The 22,508-nt window shown below is 33.7% G+C and overlaps 1 protein-coding gene across 4 annotated transcripts in view; it reads right to left on the bottom strand.

Moving 5' to 3' along the window:
- Nucleotides 1–4,538: 4,538 nt before the first annotated feature.
- The window catches only part of CCDC18 (coiled-coil domain containing 18), a 101,001-nt gene continuing 83,031 nt past the window's right edge, over nt 4,539–22,508 (bottom strand). For 3 of the 4 annotated variants that reach the window (XM_006919418.3, XM_015595175.2, XM_025051904.1), the window contains 3 exons: nt 21,623–21,823; nt 10,763–11,230; nt 4,539–4,694 (listed from right to left, as the gene is read on the bottom strand). In XM_006919418.3, coding sequence (XP_006919480.1) covers nt 4,680–4,694; nt 10,763–11,230; nt 21,623–21,823 — 684 coding nt within the window. In that variant the 3' untranslated portion in view covers nt 4,539–4,679. Of the gene's footprint in view, nt 4,695–10,762; nt 11,231–21,622; nt 21,824–22,508 lie in introns of those variants that run through there. The other variant, XR_001517583.2, reaches the window with a different exon arrangement.

The raw sequence follows: 22,508 nt of genomic DNA, 5'->3' as shown, positions 1-22,508 counted from the left end.
GCCCCATTCTACCCGATACACATGCCCGGCCAAACTGCTTTCAGAGGCTAATCCATACAAGTGGTAGCCTGGGCCTGTGCTACAAACTTTCCTAAAATCTCTCTAAGGTCCACAAACCCTGAACAAACAGCAGCTGGCCTTGAAGTGTCTTGTACCTCTTGCTAAGTGGCCTAAAGCCCAACACTAGTAGCAACTGGTCTCAGTTCATGGCATAACCACTCCCAGGTCCCTCCAAGCCCAACACAGGCAGCTACCAACTGCAGATCACTTTGTAGCTCCTGCCAAGTGGCCCTGGGCTGGGCACAGGCAGCAACTGAGCTTACATCAAAGCCTCAGCCAAGAAGCCTTAGAATCAACACGCCTGGTGGCTGGCTTCAGAACACACCAGAGCACCACCCAATTAGCATCACGAATGACACACTCAAAAGATGGACTTGGCAGCCACCACAGCCCTGCTAAAGCAAATCTCGTTCCGTGGGGTCAGCCCCAGTACAACCACTTGTCTGATGCAGTCATGGCCAGTCCTCTTAGCCAGTCAGATTGAGGGGCAATCCCACCCACTGATGTGCCAACAGCAATCAAGGCTCAACTACAACAGGACAGTATACACAACCCACACAAGGGACACCCCTGGAGCACCTGGCTCAGGTAAACAGGGAGACTGTGCCACAGAACCCCACAGGACACCTACTACACTCTGCCAAGACTGGGAGACATAGCAGATCTACCTAATACATAGAAACAAACACAGGGAAGCAGCCAAAATGAGGAAACAAAGAAACATGTTCCCAGTGAAAAAGCAGGACAAAACTCCAGAAACAAGAAAACTAAACTAAATGGAGGTGACCAATCTACCACATACAGAGTTCAAAACACTAGTTATAAGGATCTCGATGAACTTAGGATAGATGATCTCATTGAGAACTTCAACAGAGATTGGAAACATAAACGGGAGATAAAAAACATAAAAAGGAATCAGTCAGAAATGAATATAATAACTGAAAAGAAGAGTACATTAAATGAAATCGACAGCAGATTAGATGAAGGAGAGGAGAGAATCAGGAATTTGGAATACAAGATAGCAAAAAACACCCAACAGAAACAGCCCCCCAAACAAAAAAAAAAAAAAAAAAAAAAAAAAAAAAAAAGAATTTAAAAAATGATAATAAATACCATATGATTTCACTAATATGGGGAATCATATTAGTGAAAGAACAAAATAAACAAAGAAAACAGCAACTGACTCATAGATACAGAAAACGAACTGATGGTTGCTAGATGGGAGGGGGCTGGGGACAGGGTAAAAAAGTAAAGGGATTAAGAAGTACAAATCATAGTCACAAAATAATCATGGAAATGTAAAGTACAGCATAGGGAAAAGAATCAATAATATTGTAATAACTGTATGGTAATAGGTGGGTATTAGAGTTATTGGGAGGATCCCCCTTTCTAACAAGGTCTTCCATAAATTATATAAATGTCTAACCACTATTCTGTACATCTGAAACTAATATAACATTTAATGTCAACTGTAATTAAAAAATAAAAACAAAACTTGATTGGAAAAGCATATACATATGATCAGATTTATGCATTATTTAAAATCAAATATATGTACTTAAAAATAAAAAAATCATATGCATAGTTTTGATTGTTTTAAAAATATTCTTATAAAACTAGTTTCTACTTAAAAATGGAGAGACACCCCCACAACTACCCTTAACTAGTTCATTCACAAAACCCCTGCAATAAAAATTTCCCAGCTGTTATACTTGTAAAGAAAGCTACATGACCATGAGAAAAATTACTTAACCCTTCTGTGTCTGTTCCCTGTAAAAATACAGCAATAAATTAACAGTATTTGCCTGATGAGAGACAAATCACAATGGCAATGGAGGCTTATCTGTCCCCAATACCCTTCTCTCTCAAACTTTAACTAGCAAAGATCAATAACTTTGAATTACCTCAACAGAGGAACAAAAAGTTTCCCCCTTTCTAACAAGGTCTTTTACCCTACAAGGAAGTTTCCACTGGTATATAGTTGCATAGATATTCCCTGCCGCACTCCAACCTAATAAATATTAGAATATTATGAAGGCAGGGTTCCTTTCTACTGCAACTTTGATCATGATGCATGCAGACTATGACTGACCTAAGCTGTAGGATAAGAGTTTGGGTAATTATGTATACTCTACTACTATCCTCCTTGTTACGCTTGTCCTCAACAAACTATTTTATATCTACGTCATGTGGTACTATAATGCTGTGTTGCATGACCTCCTTGCAAGATACTTCCTCGCAGAGTTGTTCTGAAGATTAAATAAACTGATATTTGTAAAGTGTTTACATCACTGCCTTGCATATGCTAAGCATTATGAAAGGTTAGCTCTTTGTTTTTAAAAGGAGAATCTGGAAAGACTAGCAGTGTTCTGGAGTCAAACGTTATAGTAGATTAAAATAAAAAATGAAAACAGGACACTCCGGCAACAGAGTAGCAGGAGTGGAAGTCAGATTGTATTAGGTTAAGGACTGAGTGGGAAGTAAAGAGTAAATCGGTAGTATAGATGATTTTTCAAAAAATTTCCTGGCAAAAGAAAAGACAAAGTACATTTCGGCTAGGGTTTTTTTTTGTTTTCAAGTGCCAGAAACCCAATTTGAACTAGTTTAAAAGAAGAGCTTACTGTAAGAATACTGTAATATCTCAGAATACAAGGTCAATAATGTGGTTGGGTCTCACAAACATGTGGAACCAGGTATCATTAGTATTCTTTTCCTTGTTTTTCTCTGTAGGTTTGGTTCATTTTTTCTTCTAATTTTTCCAGACTAGCTGAATTGCTTCTTTGGCCCATATGGGATGGAAACAGCCATCAAGTGCTCTGGAGCCTCATATTTTATAGTCAAGCACACAAAGAAATGACGGAATTTGATTTTTTTCCGGTTCCAGTTTCAAAATTCTTAAAAAGAAAAGGACTCTGGCCCTACTTAAATTAAGTGTCTAATCCTGGGTGAATCAACTGTACCAGGGATTGTAGAGGTTAATAGATAGAGCATAACATGGCTATTTCTATCGCAACCATATGAATCCAGTGGAAGGTGTAAAAGATCAAATAAAATAATAAGTATGCACTGTAAGGAGACAATGCATTTTCTTGAGGAGTAGGTAGTGTAAAGGTGGGGTTTTTGGTGGTGATGTTTTTTAGGCCAGGGAAGGGATTTGAACATGTTTACATGAATAGAAGCAGTTTAAGGAATGAGATTAAAGGTATAAGAATTGGGATACTTAATAAAATAAAATCCTAGCCTAGTCAAAGGGAAAGAATGGAATTTAGTTTACAAGTAGAAGGATTAGCCTTAGAGAGAAATAAGCCTTTCTGAGATAGGAGAGAAGAAAATATGAATGTACACTGGTACAGTAAGGTCTAGAAAAATAAAAGAAATTGAGGGAGCTTGGACGTAAAGATCTCCTATGAAGTGTGTGGCTAAGTTATCTCTTGAGAGTATGGGAGATGTAGTAAAAGGGGTACTTGAAAAGAATAATAAATAATAATATACCTGTAACGTGGAAGAGAAAAGAGGCTAAAGGGAAGAGGTTAAAGACTGTCAAAAATTGTTAAGAGTCCAACTCAGCCTGGAAAATGTAAATTATAAAGGTGTCAGATGTACATTGTGACTCTACTTAGTAATGCTCACTAGTTTACGAAGAAGAACTTACACAGCACATGGTAGAAAAGCCAGGGAAAGGGAAAAAAGGGTGCTGACTAAGAAGACCTAACACTTAGGATTAAGTGTTTAGTAAGTAACAGTAAAAAGATAAACTTTATTCCATGCCTGACAAATAATTCCAAATTCTGCATTAGTGTTGTTCAAATGTTACTATTAACATACTAATGGCTTTAATGATTAACTATTAGAAAAGATTAACTCTGTATTATTTTCTATTTATTTTACTTACAAATTAAGTATATGGTCTAAAGACATCAAATCTAAACTCTTGAGCGATTTGTAAATTCAAATATTTAAATATATCATCTTTACTTTGCTGCATTAATTTTACCATAAATCTAACCATGTGTAAAAGGAGTCACTAATCCAAAGTCCATCCTGATGCTTACGACAAACCAATTTCTTTGGAACACATACTTGTGTCATTACATTAAATAATTCTACCTGTAAAACAGTAATAATAATAGTATCTACTTCATAAAATCATTAGGTGGATTAAATGTGTTAACAAACATAGAGTACCTAGAATAGTGTCTGATAATTGGTAAACACTCAACAAAAGCCAGCCATTATTAGCATAATTATTAACTTGTGGCAGAATGACTTCTAAATTCATATTACTTCTTTTTAAAATAAAGTATTACTAGAAAATTAAGCAATACTATGGTAGTATGAATGAAAATATAAATTATTCAATGTATTTATGCATTTTAACAATAATTTTTACATAAAAAGAAAAAGATAAGGAAAATAGTTTAAACCAAAAATAATAAAAATGAATAATTTTCACAAAAAGTATAAGTAAGCTTCAGAAGTTTCTTTAAAAATATTAAAATATAAAATTTATTCAAAAGCAATAAAATAACAGCTTCTATGAAGTATGAGCTACAGATAATAAAAAAACACAACACAGTACCAAAAATCTCATTTTTCATCACATCAACATCTTCTTTTAATTATAAATTTTCTCCCTGGAAAAATGGAAAATAATAGATTAATATTTGAAATATTCTTGTATTGATTTAGCATTAAAAGTCTACTATTAACAATTGGGAGCATAATTTAAAGCAAGTGGGAATTACTTAATTGAAAAATATGAGTCAGAACACAATAATGAACCACATGGATGTAAAAGGCAAGTAATTCTGGCTGGAGGGGTGAGGAGGTAGTGTGAGGTTAAAAAAACGGGACAGAATAAAAATATTTAGAGACTGGTATCACATTATAGTTCGAATGAAGATAGTAAAGAAGACAGAGGACTACATAAAAAAGTCAATGAAAGAGAAAGAAGAAAGAAAAATAGAGGAGAGGAAAAAGAAAAGAGAAAAAGTGCACAAAGAAGTAGCACAACATAAAGTAGAAAAATAGAGGGAGAAGGCCTAGGAGAGTCTAAAAATACAGGTCAAATACTCTTGTCATAACTTGGTCTTTACTTTGGCCAGGAATTTGAAAATGTTATCATGTCTCTAGGTATTACCTGTACTCCTGCTTCACCCTGTTTTTTCCATCTTTAATTGTTTTTCTTATACTGATTTTCTCAATTCTTATTTTGATCTTACTGCCAAGCAGATAGATCATATTTTGCAAACTACTTTTCCTTTTTGGAAACAAGATGGATATAAATAATAGTTCTTATAACTTCCTAATAAACTGTGAATTGGCTAATCAATCAGTATTTACAACACTTCCACTGCTCTAATCTAAAACACAAGTTCTTTACTTTAAGCCTGTAAATTCCTTGAAATTGTGATCAAAATTGTGTGCGTGTATAATTTTTTTGTGAGTTCTTAAGCTTTTGTCAGAGTCTGGAAGCAGAATACTGCTGTGTCAGAGGCTTTATTGTGAATGGAATCACCAACATTGATAACCATTAGGAAAATTAGTATTTGGGCTGCAACACAAGGAAGGAAGCTAACACTTATTAAGCACTTTTCACATACCAATTTCTACCTTCTGCTGCACTAGTGGATTTTAAGACCGCACTCTCTGAAGCAGAGCTCTGTTAAAGCCAAATGATACCCTAAGCAGAGTTCAGCAATGCTCCCTGGCTCTTCCACTGCTTATAATAATGAGTTTAAGGGTCCTTTGCATAAAAGAGCTGATAAGTTAAATGTTATTTGACTCAGCTAGCTAGTTTTACTTTCTACAGAAGTGAAACTCACACCATAAGCCAGAAAAAAATGTAATATATGATGACACCTCAAACTAAGCTTTTAAACTTTAGTTACTCACCATACCAAAGAAAAAGATTTTTTAACAGTGCAAATTAAAGTAAAACATGGCAGATAAAGACAATTACAAAAAATTCTACTATAGTTAAGTCTGGCAGTGAAAGAGTTAAGGGCATAATAGAGCAAAAAACTTTGTGGTGCTCCACTTCCCTTGATGCCCTAAGCTTGTGCTTATTTTCCTTAAAAGTTAATCCAGGGCTGCTGGAGTCTTTGCATAAGCAGCCAGAAAACAGAGTGAGCAAGTAACTGGGTAAAGGTTAGATACATCCACCCTCAATCAAATAATTTATCTTTGCATCTAACTGACATATTTGGATTTCTTTATAACATTCCATTTAAACAATAGTTTCCTTGGCTTAAAAGAGTTTAAAAATTCTTCTTGTAAATCAGAGACCAATGCAATGTCATACTTTAGTAGTGAGTGAAATAAGCTGAGGACCAGAACTAGCCTGTAGATCATGGTTCTATATTCCAGTTTAAAGTATCTCATGTAGAATATTATCAAATGGTACACATTTATTAATGTAATGTACATGTAAATGACATGAACAGTAAAACCATAGCAAGTCAAAGTTTCTTTCAATAATAGCAGTCCTTGCTCTGAATTTTCTCACCTTCCATTAAAAAAAAACCCAAAAAACAAAGGAACAGTGAAATTAGAAAAGAAAAAAAATGGAGGCTGCCCTAAAGAAGCATTGAGAAGATGTCTTCAGTAACCTTTCCCTTAAGATTAAGGTATAGTATGCAAGTAATGATGATCAGAGAATTGAAGAAAACCCATAGATGAGCATTTATCAAGCATCAGTCCCAGCATGGGTCCCAAAGGAACACTAAATTGAATTCCAAGCAATTTAAAGAGCCAGTCCCCACTATCCAAGGCAAAATTAAGTCAACATAGTTAAAGCAATTGAGGTTCATGAACTATGAGAGTCCCATGTGAGCTTAAAGATATAAGTATTGACTGTAGTTAATGCAAATTTAAAAATCAGTAGCGTATTGCTAGCAATAAACCATGTGTGTATAGAATTTAACTTTGGACAGATTTTAAGAGCTGGTTATAATATTTTGCATATTTTAATTTGGCACTGAGGTTCCATGATAATAGAATAGGAAAAATGACTTGAAGTGTTCAAATGTATCTATCTATTCCAATGACCTATATGAGAAATCATCCTATAAGTTGTGCAGAGAATTTTTAAGTCCTACTCTCTAAATCCCTAATTGACTAAGCAGTTGCAAGACCAAAATATTTAAATAGACAGTACTAAAGAGAATGTAAATACAATGATATAAATAGTATATCAACGTGGTTAAGAACAGAGACTCAGTTTCCTCATCCATATTAATGGAGAATAATAGTACCCACTATACGAAAGAACTTTTTGGTACTATTAGGATAATAACAATACTTATCACAAGGTTGTTAATAAAGATCAAATGAGTTAATTTATGTAAAGCATTTACAATAGTGCTTGGCATATAGTAAATGCTATGTATTAACTATGATCACAATCTGTAACTGTATTTATCAGATTTATACTATATAAGTTCTATTTTAACAAAAAAACTCTTGAATATTTATGACTCTAAAGGCTATCAGAATAGAGCAGAAGTCTTAAAGGGAGCAATGCTCTCCCCTAGCGAACATTCTGGATATTTGTGAGAGTACTTTTTGGTTGTCACTACAATAGAGAGAAAGGAACATCCTGTTGCTAACATATAAAGACAGGGATAAAAGACATCGGCTGTCTCATATTTTGTAGGGCTGTTGCACACAACAAAACTATTTGCCTCATAATCTTATGAGACTTCCCTAGTCCATTTATATTTCCCTACTCTCCAAGATAACTATTTCATATACCTTCCCCATACTTCAAGTTAAACCTCCAATACCTCACCCTGCCTTAGCTGATGATCCTTCTTATTTCACTAATAAAGGCAATCAATAAAGAAATTCCTCCCCTACCACCAAATCTTCCTATTCCTTGTGTTTCTGTACACATATATTCTGCCTTCTTTGCCATGGCAGTCGATGAACTGGCCTTTCTTTTATCTAAGGCCAATCTGCTTCTCTACTGGATCCTAGTTCCTTCAGCCTACCTTAAAAATTTTACTCCTTCCACTTTCTGTCTTGAATTACCAGTTTCTCTGTCTAATGGATCATTCCCAATACTATATAATATGCTATTTTATCTCTTATCTTAAAAAACAAAACAAAAACCCAAAACCTTTGACACCACATTTCCATAATTTCTACTCTGTATCAAAAGAGTTGTGTATTCTTGGTATTTCCATTTCTTCTCCCATTCTCTGCTGATCATACTCTAATTAGGCTTTTATTTCCACTATTACTCTGAAGTCATTCTTAGAAAGGCATCAACAGCTTCCATATTACCAAATATGATATCAATGGTCAGTCCTCACTTTAGCAATATTTGACACCACTGATCTCATCTTCCTTCTTGAAGCACATTTTTCACTTGGTTTATGGGATATTATACTCTAATTTTTCTCCTATCTCACTTTACTTCTAAGCTTTATTGGATCCTCATCTTCTTGAATGCTAAAAGTAATTGAGCTTTATTAAATCAGGCTTCGTTTTTGAACTCCTTTTTTCTACCTCCACCAATTCCTTTGATTTAACCCAGCATTATGGCTTTAACTACCATCGATTATGCTGATTATATCTAAATTTATAACATCAGTCTCATAAACCTAATCACTTATTTGTCATCTCCACTTGGATATCTAAATAGAATCTCAAATTTAATATATCTAAAATTGAACTCTTGATTCTCTCCATGCCTCCAAATCTGCTCATCTCCTAGTATTCCCCATCTTAGTAATGCTCAATTACTCTGGCTAAAGTCTTTAGAGTCTTCCTTGATTTCTATTTCACTTGAAACCTACATCAAATCCTGTTGGCTCTACTTTCAAAATACATCCAGAAATAGAATCATTTTCAACATTTCTACATCTATCCTCCTGCCTATCCAAAACTATCTCTTGCCTGGATTATTTCAAGTAGCCTTCTAGATGATCTCTGCTCTTATCCTTTTATCATACATTCTTCATAAAGCAGCTATAGCAGGGGTCCCCAACCCCTGGGCTTTATACTGTTACTGTTCTGTGGCCTGTTCTGTGCACAGCAGGAGGTGAGCGGCAGCCAAGTGAACAAAGCTTCATCTGTATTTGTACTCTCCAGCGCTAGTTATCACTGCCTCAGTTCCATCTCAGATCATCAGGCATTAGATTCTCATAGGAGCACTGGTCTCTCGAAACAAAAAGGTTGGGGACCACTGAGCTAGAGTGATCCTTTAAAAACATAAATCAGATCATGTCACTTCCCTAATTAAGCAGGACCCTCCAATGGCTTCCCATCATATTTCAAATAAAATCCAAAATTCTTATAGGAACTATAATACCACTAGGGCCCAACCCCTCACCAGCATTATCTTTTATCTCAACACCTACTACTCTCTCTCCTACCTGTTTTTTGAACATGTCAGGTATGCTACCATCTCAGGACTTTGTACCTATTATTTCCTTTCCTCCAATGCTCTTCCTCCAGATATTGAGATAGTTTACTTCCTTACTTCCTACAGGACTCTGATCAGATGTTACCTTCTTGTGAGGCCTTTAAATGGCCACCCTATTTAAATTGTACGCATTACATTGTATCCTCTTACCAGTTTTTCTTCATAATCTTATTTTCACCTGGCATTAGAACATATGTCTATTTGTTTTTTGATGGTCTCCTCACTAAAATGTAAGCTCTGTTTGGACAGGGTCTTGGTCATTTTGTTTTTTTCCTGTAATTCCAGTGTCTGGTATATAAGAGATGCTCAATAAATACTGAATGAATCAAATGGCTGAATAAACGATATACAGTAAACACAACTGTACTTGTAAAGGCTAGATGAAAACTAATTTTATCAGGCTTTATAGAAGACTACCTTGTTTATTTGCCATCTGCCTTACTATACACTTGAAATTTTATAAGGTATAAATTTTGTTTTCACAACAATATTATTACATTTACATAGTTTTCTAATTGTAAATAGTAAATTAAGCTCTTTTTAATGTAAGGAAGGATATGGAGAAACAGAAGAAGCTCCAACAGTCTTTGCCTTGGATCCATTGTAAAAACATTTTTTAAATTGTTTAGGCCGCCAAACCTATTTTGATGTATTGAAAATGAGGCAAAGGGGGCACTTGAAAAAAGTAAACATTATCTGAAATAGAGTCTTTATTTCCATATGCAAACTATACATTAACTGCTTATAAACGATGTTGAGTGTCTGTAGGTAAGTGTAGTAGGGATAAAGTTGCCTATTTAGTATGATATGCTCAAAAAATAATGGGAGTAGATACATCATGTAAATGAGATATTCTGAGCCACCGTGGAAGTCTATGAACAAAACAAAGGTTACCTTAATTTTTACCAGAATGGTTTCCAGGAAGTCTAGGAAAATAACTAATTTTGGCACTCCAAAAACATTTTCCAATATTTGAAGTTGAAAATAGTTTCCTAACATGAAGTGGAATTAGCTTTTTAATCAGATATAGAGATTATATTTAATCAATTATATAGGCTATTTTAACAAAAGTTACTTTTCAAAACTAAATTTTCAAATCTACTTGTCTAGAGTAAAAGCATTCCAAACTTATAATGAATTTTTTTGTACTTTCAATATTTGTGTACATTGTATAATGGCATGCTTCATTTAAATGTATAGATTTTTCTACAATAAAAAGATATTCAATGGAGACAAATTATTATAACTTCTAATGTATGAAATACATACCTGAGTTAAACCAGCACCTGTTTGCATAGAAGATTTTTTTAATAGTCTCACTTCTTTGTTTATGTATCTTAGCATTCCACTAAGAGTACTGAAGTCATTATTCTCAGAACTGTCATCTTCTAGGTCATATGTGAGAGGTTTAAATGAATCCGACTGGGTATAAGTCAGATCCTTCTGGCTTTCTTCTAATGCTGAAGGTTGTTCTAATTGCATTTTTTTTAAGTCCTGTAGTAATTCTTCAGAAAGATCTTCATCACTATGAGTTTTGAAACTAAGGTCACTGGCACTAATAGAACGACGTAGTTTTCTATACTTGAAAACAGCTGTGTGAGCAAGTTTAGCATATTTTGGATCATGAATGTCAGGCATAATTTCTGTTGGAGAGGTAAATGGGGCTGATAGAAACTTGATGTCTTCTGCCCTTTCGTGTCCAGAAATTTTGGCTTGTAATCTGGTTAATTCTGATTCCTGTAGAAAAATTTGTACATAGTAAGTGCTCAATACACTTTTGTTAAATGAATTACTCAGAAAAATCACAGACTTTTAGAAGTCGTCTAAGTCAACCTTCAGTCCAGTGCAGGAATTCCTTTGATATCAACTCATCAGTTTTCCAAGCTGTTTAAACCTTTCGTTTTGAACAATTACACATGTTTACTTGAAATATGTTTAAACTATACTAAGGAATTTAATGAAAACTAGATTTTCCTTATAGAATTTCTCTTTAGTGTTAATGACAATAGTAATTTCTAATAAAGACCAAAATCTTACATGCAAAAATTTCTCTGCAAAATGTAAAGATACACTCTTTTGTTCATCTAACATATATATACCACCCCCCCAAAAAAAACCCAAACCCCTTCAGAATTTCTCATAGGAAATTAATGTGTATTAATTATTCTGCCTTATATGCTCATTACAAAAGAAAGCTTTATTATGCTTGAATTTTTCAAAGAAAAACCTTTAAGAAAGTGATTAATAATATTTAATCAATCAATCCTTATTAAATATCTTCATTTCTATTATTTTCCCATATCCTTCATTTGGTTCTTCTGACCCACTTTCGGGATCCTAAGAATGAGACTGCATATGCTAAAAAGCCATACAGCCTAAAAAGTGAAAAGACATTTTAGTTTTAAAAGTTAAATAGTATGTGTAGTCGTCTCGTGTTCAAATATATTTTCTTATGGGTAAGAAGAAACATTTCTATAAGATAAACATTTCTAAATCATAAGATAAACATTTCTAAATCAGTCACTTTTAATTTGATAGTTTCTATTTTTTTCTAAAAATACTGTGCTTATAACTGTTATAACCACAGCATGCATTACAAAATGAAAGTTTAACATGCATATTTTAGTTCTTTGATGTCTTTATACTATTGTATCTAGAGAAACTTTATAAGTGGCTAGAGTGCCAATTTTTTTGTAGTAAATCTTGTATTCACATTCTTTTAATTACAATTAATAAAGTAGCTATAGAGTTGATACATATACGGTTGTATAGAAAGTTTTTAAAACTAGATTTTCCTTATAGAATTTCTCTTTAGTGTTAATGACAATAGCAATTTCTAATAAAGACCAAAATCTTACATGCAAAAATTTCTCTGCAAAATGTAAAGATACACTCTTTTGTTCATCTAACATATATATACCACCCCCCCAAAAAAAACCCAAACCCTTCAGAATTTCTCATAGGAAATTAATGTGTATTAATTATTCTGCCTTATATGTCCTCATTACAAGAAAGCTTTATTATGCTTGAATTTTTCAAAGAAAAACCTTTAAGAAAGTGATTAATAATATTTAATCAATCAATCCTTATTAAATATCTTCATTTCTATTATTTTCCCATATCCTTCATTTGGTTCTTCTGACCCACTTTCGGGATCCTAAGAATGAGACTGCATATGCTAAAAAGCCATACAGCCTAAAAAGTGAAAAGACATTTTAGTTTTAAAAGTTAAATAGTATGTGTAGTCGTCTCGTGTTCAAATATATTTTCTTATGGGTAAGAAGAAACATTTCTATAAGATAAACATTTCTAAATCATAAGATAAACATTTCTAAATCAGTCACTTTTAATTTGATAGTTTCTATTTTTTTCTAAAAATACTGTGCTTATAACTGTTATAACCACAGCATGCATTACAAAATGAAAGTTTAACATGCATATTTTAGTTCTTTGATGTCTTTATACTATTGTATCTAGAGAAACTTTATAAGTGGCTAGAGTGCCAATTTTTTTGTAGTAAATCTTGTATTCACATTCTTTTAATTACAATTAATAAAGTAGCTATAGAGTTGATACATATACGGTTGTATAGAAAGTTTTTTTAAAAAACTCTTCTGTTATCTAGCTATAATTGAGAAATGTAGTATCTCAGATACATAGGATTCCATTTAACTTACAGTTAAATACCTAAGTTTTATAATAAAAGTAATATACTGAATACAGTGAACATAGTTCAACTTTTTCTTAAGACTCAAAGGTCACTGTTGTAATCATTGTGGGGTACCATAATATAGTTATGCCTTTAAGGGTCTCAGAAAATGATCTTAGTTATGCCCTAGCTCCAGCTACTCAAAAATACTGAGGACTAGTTAGGGCACTAAAGAAAGTGAGCTAGAAAGATCAAGTGCCTCAAAAACTGTTCTCTTCTCCTTCACTTCTATTTCTGTTCTTTGTGATTTAATGCTGCTATTCATGAAATTACTTTTCATTATTTATGGCTACTTCTAATTGTTACAGTTATGCCAGTTTTGGGTCTATTAGTTTTTCTCATCCCTTTTTCTTTTATCCTCCTAAAAGTCTCTAGTCTAGACTTGAGAGCCAGTTGACATTGACTTTGAGAACTACTATCAGAAAACAAAAGAATTCTATTTTCTGACTGGTATATTGGCTAATCATGGTACATGTTCTAAGATCACTATATGTATAGTTCATTTTAGATTTCTTGCTATATACCCAATATTTTGGTAATTTACAAAGTAGTCCAACTTAAAAACTTCTGAATGATAGATAAGTGCAATCTAATTGTATTTATCTCATTGTTAGTATCTAACAACTGAGTAGATATAACTACTGTGACAAGGGATACACAATGCAGATTCTTAAATATTTAAGAGTCAAGTTTCCACAAGAAGTTTTATAATTAAATCCCTAGAACACTAGGCATATTGATGTTTCAATAAAAGCAGAAAAAGCATTCAACTGAAACATAATTTTAGATTATATCTACTCAGCTTTCCTCTACTACTGTGAATATCAAGTAGATTATATAAGAAATTTAAGTGCTCAGCTAGCTTAGTAACTGGAAATATTTATAAGCTATTATTTGGTAGAATTTTTTGGCTTTTCAATAACTTCCATTTTGCTATAAAATCATTTACTGCTTTACAACTATCAGTGAGATTGTTCTTTTTTAAAGGTCTTGGCTGACAACGTTAATTATACATATTGCCACTTTTGAACTAATACTAAATTTTTATCTCTATGCATCAATACTGATATTAATTCCAAATTCCAGAGTAAACCTCCATGATCAATAGGGGTGGGTGAGTAAGTACTAATGGGCTTTTTGAAAAATAAAATACATATTCAAATCCAGCGAAAATTTTTTTTGAAAACAATCTTGCATTTTCTAATTTATGATTTTTAAAGGAACGTCACTGATTTTGAAAAATGCTCCTACTTTTTAAATACATCAAGTATAAAATCCTGTAAAGTAAACATGATTAAATTTACATTTGTATAATAAGTTCAGGTCCAGGACGGTGACATAGGAGGCTCCTCCCATGTCTCCTCCCATGATACACCAAATCTACAGCCACACACAAGGAGAGCTATAAACTCCATACCCAGCATAAAGCCATACAATGAGAGGTAACATCTGACTCCCTGCTTCTCCCTGAGGAGTAAAGGGCATCACATCTAGTACTCCTATTTTTAAGACTCCCACCTTAGGGATGGGCCCCCAAAACACCTAGTTCTGAAAGCCAACAGGGCATGCATGTATGAGACCCACAAGACTACAGCAAACAAAGAACAGTTCTTAACAGGCTTGAGAAGAAGTACCATGGCTATACCCACAGGACTCAGCAAAAAAAAAAAAGTAAGCAAAAAAGCATATCTTCTTGTCATACCTTCAAAGAGGTCTATTTTCGTATGTTAAAGCCTATCTAACACAGCATGCATCTAGAGGCAGACTGTAATCCTCCCCAGAGACCAGGGAAGCTAAGAGACAGCCCCTCTGCCTTCCTCCTGAAGTCTGCTCCAAATTGCTAGTATGTCTACTGCCCAAGCTTTTGAAGCTGCTGCCCAGGGACAGGCTCTTGGATTGCTTGGCTCTGACAGCCAACTTATGCATTCATGAGGCCGTCAGGATTGTAGTAAACAAAGTAGTAGTTTTTAGTGAGCACAGGAGCGATCCCTTGCAGCTATACGCCCAGGCCCAGTGCTGAGGGAGCAGGCAAAAAAAGATCATGTCCAGTTTCTCCTTGGAAAGACCCCGACTACATATCTTCCCAGCTGCTGCTGAGGGTCCAGTTCCAATCAGTATGAATCTAGGTGCTAAATAAGATCTTCCCCTTTGGGATGCTGACAGGTCTTGGCACACCCCCAACTACTGGGAGCCACTAACAACAAAGAAGGCTGTTTGGACAATCACAAAGGGTTGAAAGATAAAAAGGAGCTCAGGCCAGGCTGATTGATAAGGCACGTCTCCTACATGAGACCCCTGGAAAAGGTGGTTATTTTATCTAATGCACAGAAACCAACATAGAGAGTCAAGAAAAATGAAAAAACAGAGGAATATGTTCCGAACAAAAGAATAAGCTAAAATTCCAGAAATAGACCCTAGAAATACCTAAAAGATAAACACCTAAAGAGATAGGTGATTTACTTGACAAAGAGTTCAAATAACCTTCAGAAAGATGCTTACCAAGGTCAGGACAATAATGCATGAACACGGTGATAATTTCAACAAAGAGACAGAAAATATAAGACAACACTGAACAGAAATCAAAGTGAAGAATACAGTAATTAAATTGAAAAATTCAATAGAAGAGTTCAACAGCAGACTAAATCAAGTGGAAGAAAAGATCAATGACCTCTAAGAGAAGGCAGTGGAATTCATCCAATCAGGGAAGCAAAATTAAAAAAGAACAAAAAAGAGTAAAGATAGCTTAAGGAATTAATGGGACACCATCGAGCATTTAGGGGTCCTAGGAGAAGAGAGAGAGAGGCACAAAGCTCATTCAAAGAAATAATAGCTGAAAACTTCACTAGTTTGAGGAAAGAAACAGATATCCAGATCCAGGAAGACTGGAAAGTTCCAAATATAATAAATCCAAAAGACTCACACTGAGACAAATTATAATTAAATTTTAAAAAGTTAAAGACAAGGAGAGAATCTAAAAGCAGCAAGAGAAAAACAACTTCTTACATACAAGGGAGCCTCCCCACTCCCAAGCAATCAGAGAAACATTACAGGCCAGAAAGGAAAGGTAAGATATAGTGAAAGTGCTGAGAGTAAAAAACTGCTGAGCAAGAATACTATTCCCAGCAAAGTTGCCCTTCAGGATAGGAGAAAAAGTTTTCCAAACAAGCAAAAGCTGAAGGAACTCATCTCCACTAGACTGACCTTACAAGAAATGTTAAAGAGATTTCTTAAAGCTGAAATGAAAGGATACTAATTGGTAACAGAAAAACATATGAAAGTTTAAATCTCACTGATAAAGAAAATATATATTTTAAAATTCAGAACACTCAGGGTGGCTTCATTGTGTAGTAGTTAGCATGACTACTTTGCATGCAGAAGTCCTGGGTTTGCAGCCCAGGTGGAGCCATGGACCATACCCCGGGTGTGCCAGGACCTGGGTACGTCAGGTCCCCCGCGTGCGCTGCAGGTGCCAGGCCCCAGGTGTGCCTGGCCCTGGGTGTGTGAGGCCCTGGGTGCATGCAAGCATGTGAGAGGAGACGCCCCGCCTTCAGAGATCCAGTTCTTAAGGGGAAATGGCAACATCCATGGGTCAGGGTAGAAGTGGGGGGGGGGCAAAATTAAAGAGGGAGAAAAAAAATCAGAACACTCTAATGATGTAATAATAGGAAGTAAATCACTTATAATTCTAGAATGAAGGTTACATAAAATGTGTTGTTTTTATAACAGTCTATTTTAAGCCGATAAGAACTTCTTGATATCATAATTTACTTCTTTCTACCTTTGTATCCATTAACAAATTACTGTAGTTATGATTATTTTTATTACTTTTGTCTTTTAACCTTCATTCTAGAATTATAAGTGATTTACCCCCTACTATTACAGAAAACAATCAACAAAATTAAAAAGTAGGACCATACACATCAATAACTACTTTAAATATAGATAGACTAAATTCTCCAATCAAATGAGAGAGAGAATGGATAAAAAAATAAGACTCATCTATATACTGATTTCATTCTTAAGAACATACACAAACTAAAAGTGAAGAGATGTAAAAAATATATCCTTTTAAATGGAAACCAAAAGAAACTGGAGTAGATACATTTATATCAGAAAAAACAAGAGACAAAGAAAGTCATTATATAATCCATCCAACAAGAGAATGCAATATTTATAAATATTTATGTACCTAAAAAACATAGCAGCACCTAAATATTTAAGGTAAAAATTAACAAATCTGAAGGAGAAATAGACAGCAATATAACAATGGCAGGGGACTTCAACACCACACTTTCATCGATGGATTGATAATGCAGACAGAAAATCAATAAGGAAACAATGGATGTGAACAACGCATTAGATCAAATGAACTTAACAGACATTTATAGAACATTCCATCCAACACAGTAGTATACACATTCTTCTCAAGTGCACATGGAACATTCTCCAGGATAGATCATGTGTTAGGTCACAAAAAGTCAATATATTTAAGAAGACTAAAACCATATCAACCATTTCCCAACACAATGGTATAAAATTAGAAATCAATTACAAGAAGAAAACTAAAAAAATTAGAATTATGTGAATATTAAACAACATGCTACAGAACAACAAATGGGTCAAAGAAGAATTCAAAAGAAAAATAAAAATTTATCTTAAGACAAATGAAAATTCAAAACACCAAAACTTATGGGATGCAGAAAAAGCAGATCTGAGAGAAAAATTTATAGTGATAAATGCCTACATTAAAAAACAAGAAATCTCTCAAACAAACAATCTAACTATATGTCTTAAGGAACTAGAAAAAGAACAAATTAAGCCTGAAACTAGTAGAAGGAAAGAAATAAAGATCACAGTGGAAATAAATTAGACTCAGAAGACAAAAGAACAAATGAAGATCTGGGTTTTTAAAAAGATAAAATAGACAAACCCTTAGCTAGACTTACCAAGGAAAAAAAGAGAGAAGATTCAAATAAATAAAATCAGAAATGAAAGAGATGTTACAACTGATACCACAGAAATACAAAGGCTCATAAGAACAACTGCATGCCAAGAAATTGGACAACCTATAAAAGAATGGATAAAATCCTAGAAACATACAACCTACCAAGACTAAATCATAAAGGCATAGAAAATCTAAACAAATTGATTACGGGATGGATATTGAATCAGTAATCAAACACCTCACAACAAACAAAAGTACAGGACCAGATGGCTTCAGTAGTTGGTGAATTCTACCAAATATTTAAAGAAGAATTAGTAGCAATCCTTCTCACACTTTTCCAAAAAGCGGAGGAGGAGGGAACATTTTCAAAAAATTTTACAAGGCCAGCATTACTCTGATACCCAAACCACACAAGGACAATGAATTTATTTATTCATTCTAAGAGTTTTTTGATGAATTCTTTAGGGTTTAGAAGAGAAAAGAAAATTACAGGTCAATATCCCTGATAAACATAGATGCAAAAATCTTAAAAAATAATTAACAATTCTATTTCAACAATACATTAAAAGAATCATATAATGTGATCAAGTGGGATTAATTCCAAGGATACAAAATTGGTTCAACATCTCCAAAACAGTCAATGTGATACACCACATTAACAAAATGAAGGATAAAAATCATATGATCCTCTCAATAGATGCAGAAAAAGCATCCGACAAAATTCAATACACATTAATGATAAAAACTCTCAACAAGGAGGCATAGAGAGAAAGTACTTCAACATGATAAAGGCCCTATATGGCAAGCCGACAGTTAACATACTAAACAGTGAATAGCTGAAAGTTTTCCAAGATCAAGAACAAAATAAGCATGTCCACTCTCTCCACTATCATTCAACACAGTATTGGAAGTCCTAGACAAAACAATTGGGCAAGAAAAAGAAATATAAGCATCCAAATTGAAAAGGAAGAACTAAAACTGTCTCCATTTGTAGATGAGAGGATATTATGTAAAGAATCCACCAAAAAATTGTTATAACTAATAAACGAATTCAGTAAAGTTGCAGGAATACAAAATCAATATATAAGTCAGTTGCAGTTCTATACATTAATAATGAGCTGTAAGACAGAGAAATTAAGAAAATAATCTCATTTATAATTACTTCAAAAAAATTCTAGGAATAAATTAAACCGAGGTAATAGAACTGTACACTGAAAACTCTAAGGTGCTGATGAAAGAAAGTTGAAGACATACATAAATGGAAAGATACTCTGTTCCATGAATAGGAAGAATTAACATTGTGAAAATGTTCATACTACCCACAGCAATCTACAAATTCAATTCAACCTCTTATCAAAATTCCAATGGCATTTTCCACAGAAATAGAACAAACAATCCTAAAATTTGTATGGAACCACGAAAACCCCCCAAAGCCAAAGCAATCTGAGAAAGGACTAAGCTAGAGGTATCACACTTTCCGATTTCAAACTATATTACAATGCTATAGTATGATTATATAGTATAGTATTGGCATTTAAATGAACACATATATTAACAGAACAGAACAGTTAGCCCAGGAAGAAACCTATGCATATACAGCCAATTAATTTATGAAAAAGGAGTGCAGAATATACAATGGAGAAAGGATAGTCTCTTCAGTACATGGTCTTGGTTTTCCCAACTGGACAGACACATGCAAAAGAATGAAACTTGACCACTATCTTACACTGCACATAAAAATCAACTCAAAATGCATTAAAAACTTATATATAGGACATGAAACAATAAAATTCCTAGAAGAAAACATAGGGAGTAAGCTCTTTAACATAGGACTTGGCAATGATTTTTTGGATTTGACATCAAAAGCAAAGGAAACACAAGCAAAAATAAACAAGTGGGTCTATATTAAACTAGAAAGCTTCTGCCATAGCAATGAAAACCATACATAAATGAAAAGGCAAACTACGAAATGGGAGAAAATATTTGTAAATCATATCTAATAAGCAGTTAATAATCAAAACATATAAAGAACTCATACAATTTAATAGCAAAAAATCTAATTTAAAAATGGGCAGAGAAATGAGTAGACATTTTTACAAAGAGCTACCAATGGCCAACAGGTACATGAAAAGGTGATCAATATCACTAATCATCAGGGAAATGCAAGTCAAGACCATAATGAGATATCACCTCACACTTGGTAGAATAGCTACCATCAAAAAGAAAAGAGATAAGTGGGGGTAAGGGTATGGAGAGAAGAGAACCCTTATGCACTGTTGGTGGGGATGTAAATTGGTGCAGCCACTATGGAAAATATCATGGAGTTTCTCAAAAAATTTAAAATAGAATTACAATATAATTCAGGAACATTACTTCTGAGTATATATTAAGAAGGAATGAAAACAGTATATCTAAGAGATATCTGCACTTCCATGTTCCTTGAAACATTATTCACAATAGCCAAGATGAGGAAACAGCTAGATAAGGATACTGCATGGTATTACTTACACGTGGAATCTTAAAAAAAAGTCAAATTCATAGAAAATGAATAGAAAAATGGTTGCCAATGGCAACAGGGGGAAATAGGGAGAAGCTGATAAATGGGTACGACCTTTCAGCTATAAGACAAATAAAGTCTGAGCATCTAATATATAACATGGCTACTATAGTTGGTAACATTATATTGTACAACTGATACTTGCTGAGGGTAAAATTTAAATGTTCTCACTAAAACTTTTTTTTAATTTTAAAAAAGTTTATGTTTGAACATTTATAAATTCTTTCTCCTGTGGTAATATGATATATATCATATTAGTAATTCCCAAATTCAATGTCTTCTAAATAAGATTTTTTTGATTCAAATAGGTCAATATTTAGTCATATATAATCCTCTATAAACTACAAGAATGGAAAAATAAGTGATAAATTTAGTTTTTCATGGATATATGTAGATGAAAAATGAGCTCTGCAATAAATCTAATGGAAAGACCTCACAGGGTGATCTGATCATAAATGCCTAACTGGGCAGGTCATGAAGGGTAGTCATGCCTCTGGGCCTATAAATTCTCAAGTAAAAGGTTATTTTTACCTTAAGCCAGACTTGTCTATTGTTCTGGTGCATCCAAGTTATCACATCTTTAAAATGCCAGAGGAACCCTCTTTTTCAGAGCCCTGGGAAACATAATCACTCTCAATAGAGCACATAATCTTTTTAACTATCCTGTAATCCAATCATAGAAATTTCCCTGCCTTGCTTTCTCCCAAGTTCATGAAATTGTCCTTATATTCCCTCCTTAATTCCAAATGTATAAAAGAAATTGCAAACTGTCATTCTGGGAAGCATTTTTTTCAGTCTGTTGAGACTTTGCTTCTAGCTGTATCCTCTGTTTAGCTCAATAAACTCATAAAAAATTTCTACAGGTTTGGCTGTTCTTACATTGACATATGCTTTACATACTTTTAAATGTTCACTTACTTTAATAAGTAATGCTTCATTTGTAGCTTCAATTACTTCATTCCTGTCTTGGACTTGTTGATGCAAACTGCTTACAGTATCCTGAGCTTCTTCTAATTCTAGTTTTGCCTTCTCTAACTGTTCATTTAGTTGCTGAACAGAAGTTTTTTGAGAGTCAGCAGAAATCTTCCACTTTGCATGGTTCTCTTGATGTGAAATCATCTATAAAGCCCCAAAATTGAAAAGAAAAAGAAAAGAGTTTAGTTAGTTTCAACAACCTTCTAATACTTTTCACTTCCACTTAAAGTAAATTATGTTTTAGTCACAAACATCTGATTTCCCCACAAATAACCTGCTAGAGGAAAAGGGGGAGGTAGAACATATAGTCTGAAATTTACTTAAGAGCAGTTAACCAAATACAGTGAACTGTTTTTGGATCCTGATTTGAGCAAATCAACTGCAAAGACATTTTGTAACAATTAGGGAATTGGATATAGTTGATGATATTAAGAAATTACTGCCAATTTTCAGGTGTTATAATAGTATTGTAATTATATTGTTTTAAATAGCCTTTATTTTTTAGAGATAGTTATTAAACTGTTTACTGATAAAACAATGATACCTGGGATTTGCTTCAAAATAATATGTGATATGTATGGGAGTTGGGGAACGGAATGAGTAAGGTTAAAGATAGTGACCATACTTCCTAGTTTGCCTACGACTGTCTGGGTTTTATGCCTTGGTGTCCTGGTTAGTTAGTAGTAGCATTCCTTTTCATTCTCAAAAGTATTCCCTTTTATATAAAATAAATTGTCAACATGCTTATAGATAAAATCAAATAGACCAAGAGTTGTTAATTACTGAAGTTGAATAATAAACATGAGAGGATTTATACCATTCTCTACTT

The sequence above is a fragment of the Pteropus alecto genome, unplaced genomic scaffold (genome assembly GCF_000325575.1).
Source record: "Pteropus alecto unplaced genomic scaffold, ASM32557v1 scaffold25, whole genome shotgun sequence".
NCBI classification, from domain to species: domain Eukaryota; kingdom Metazoa; phylum Chordata; class Mammalia; order Chiroptera; family Pteropodidae; genus Pteropus; species Pteropus alecto.
This window is presented reverse-complemented; position numbering and strand designations above follow the sequence as displayed.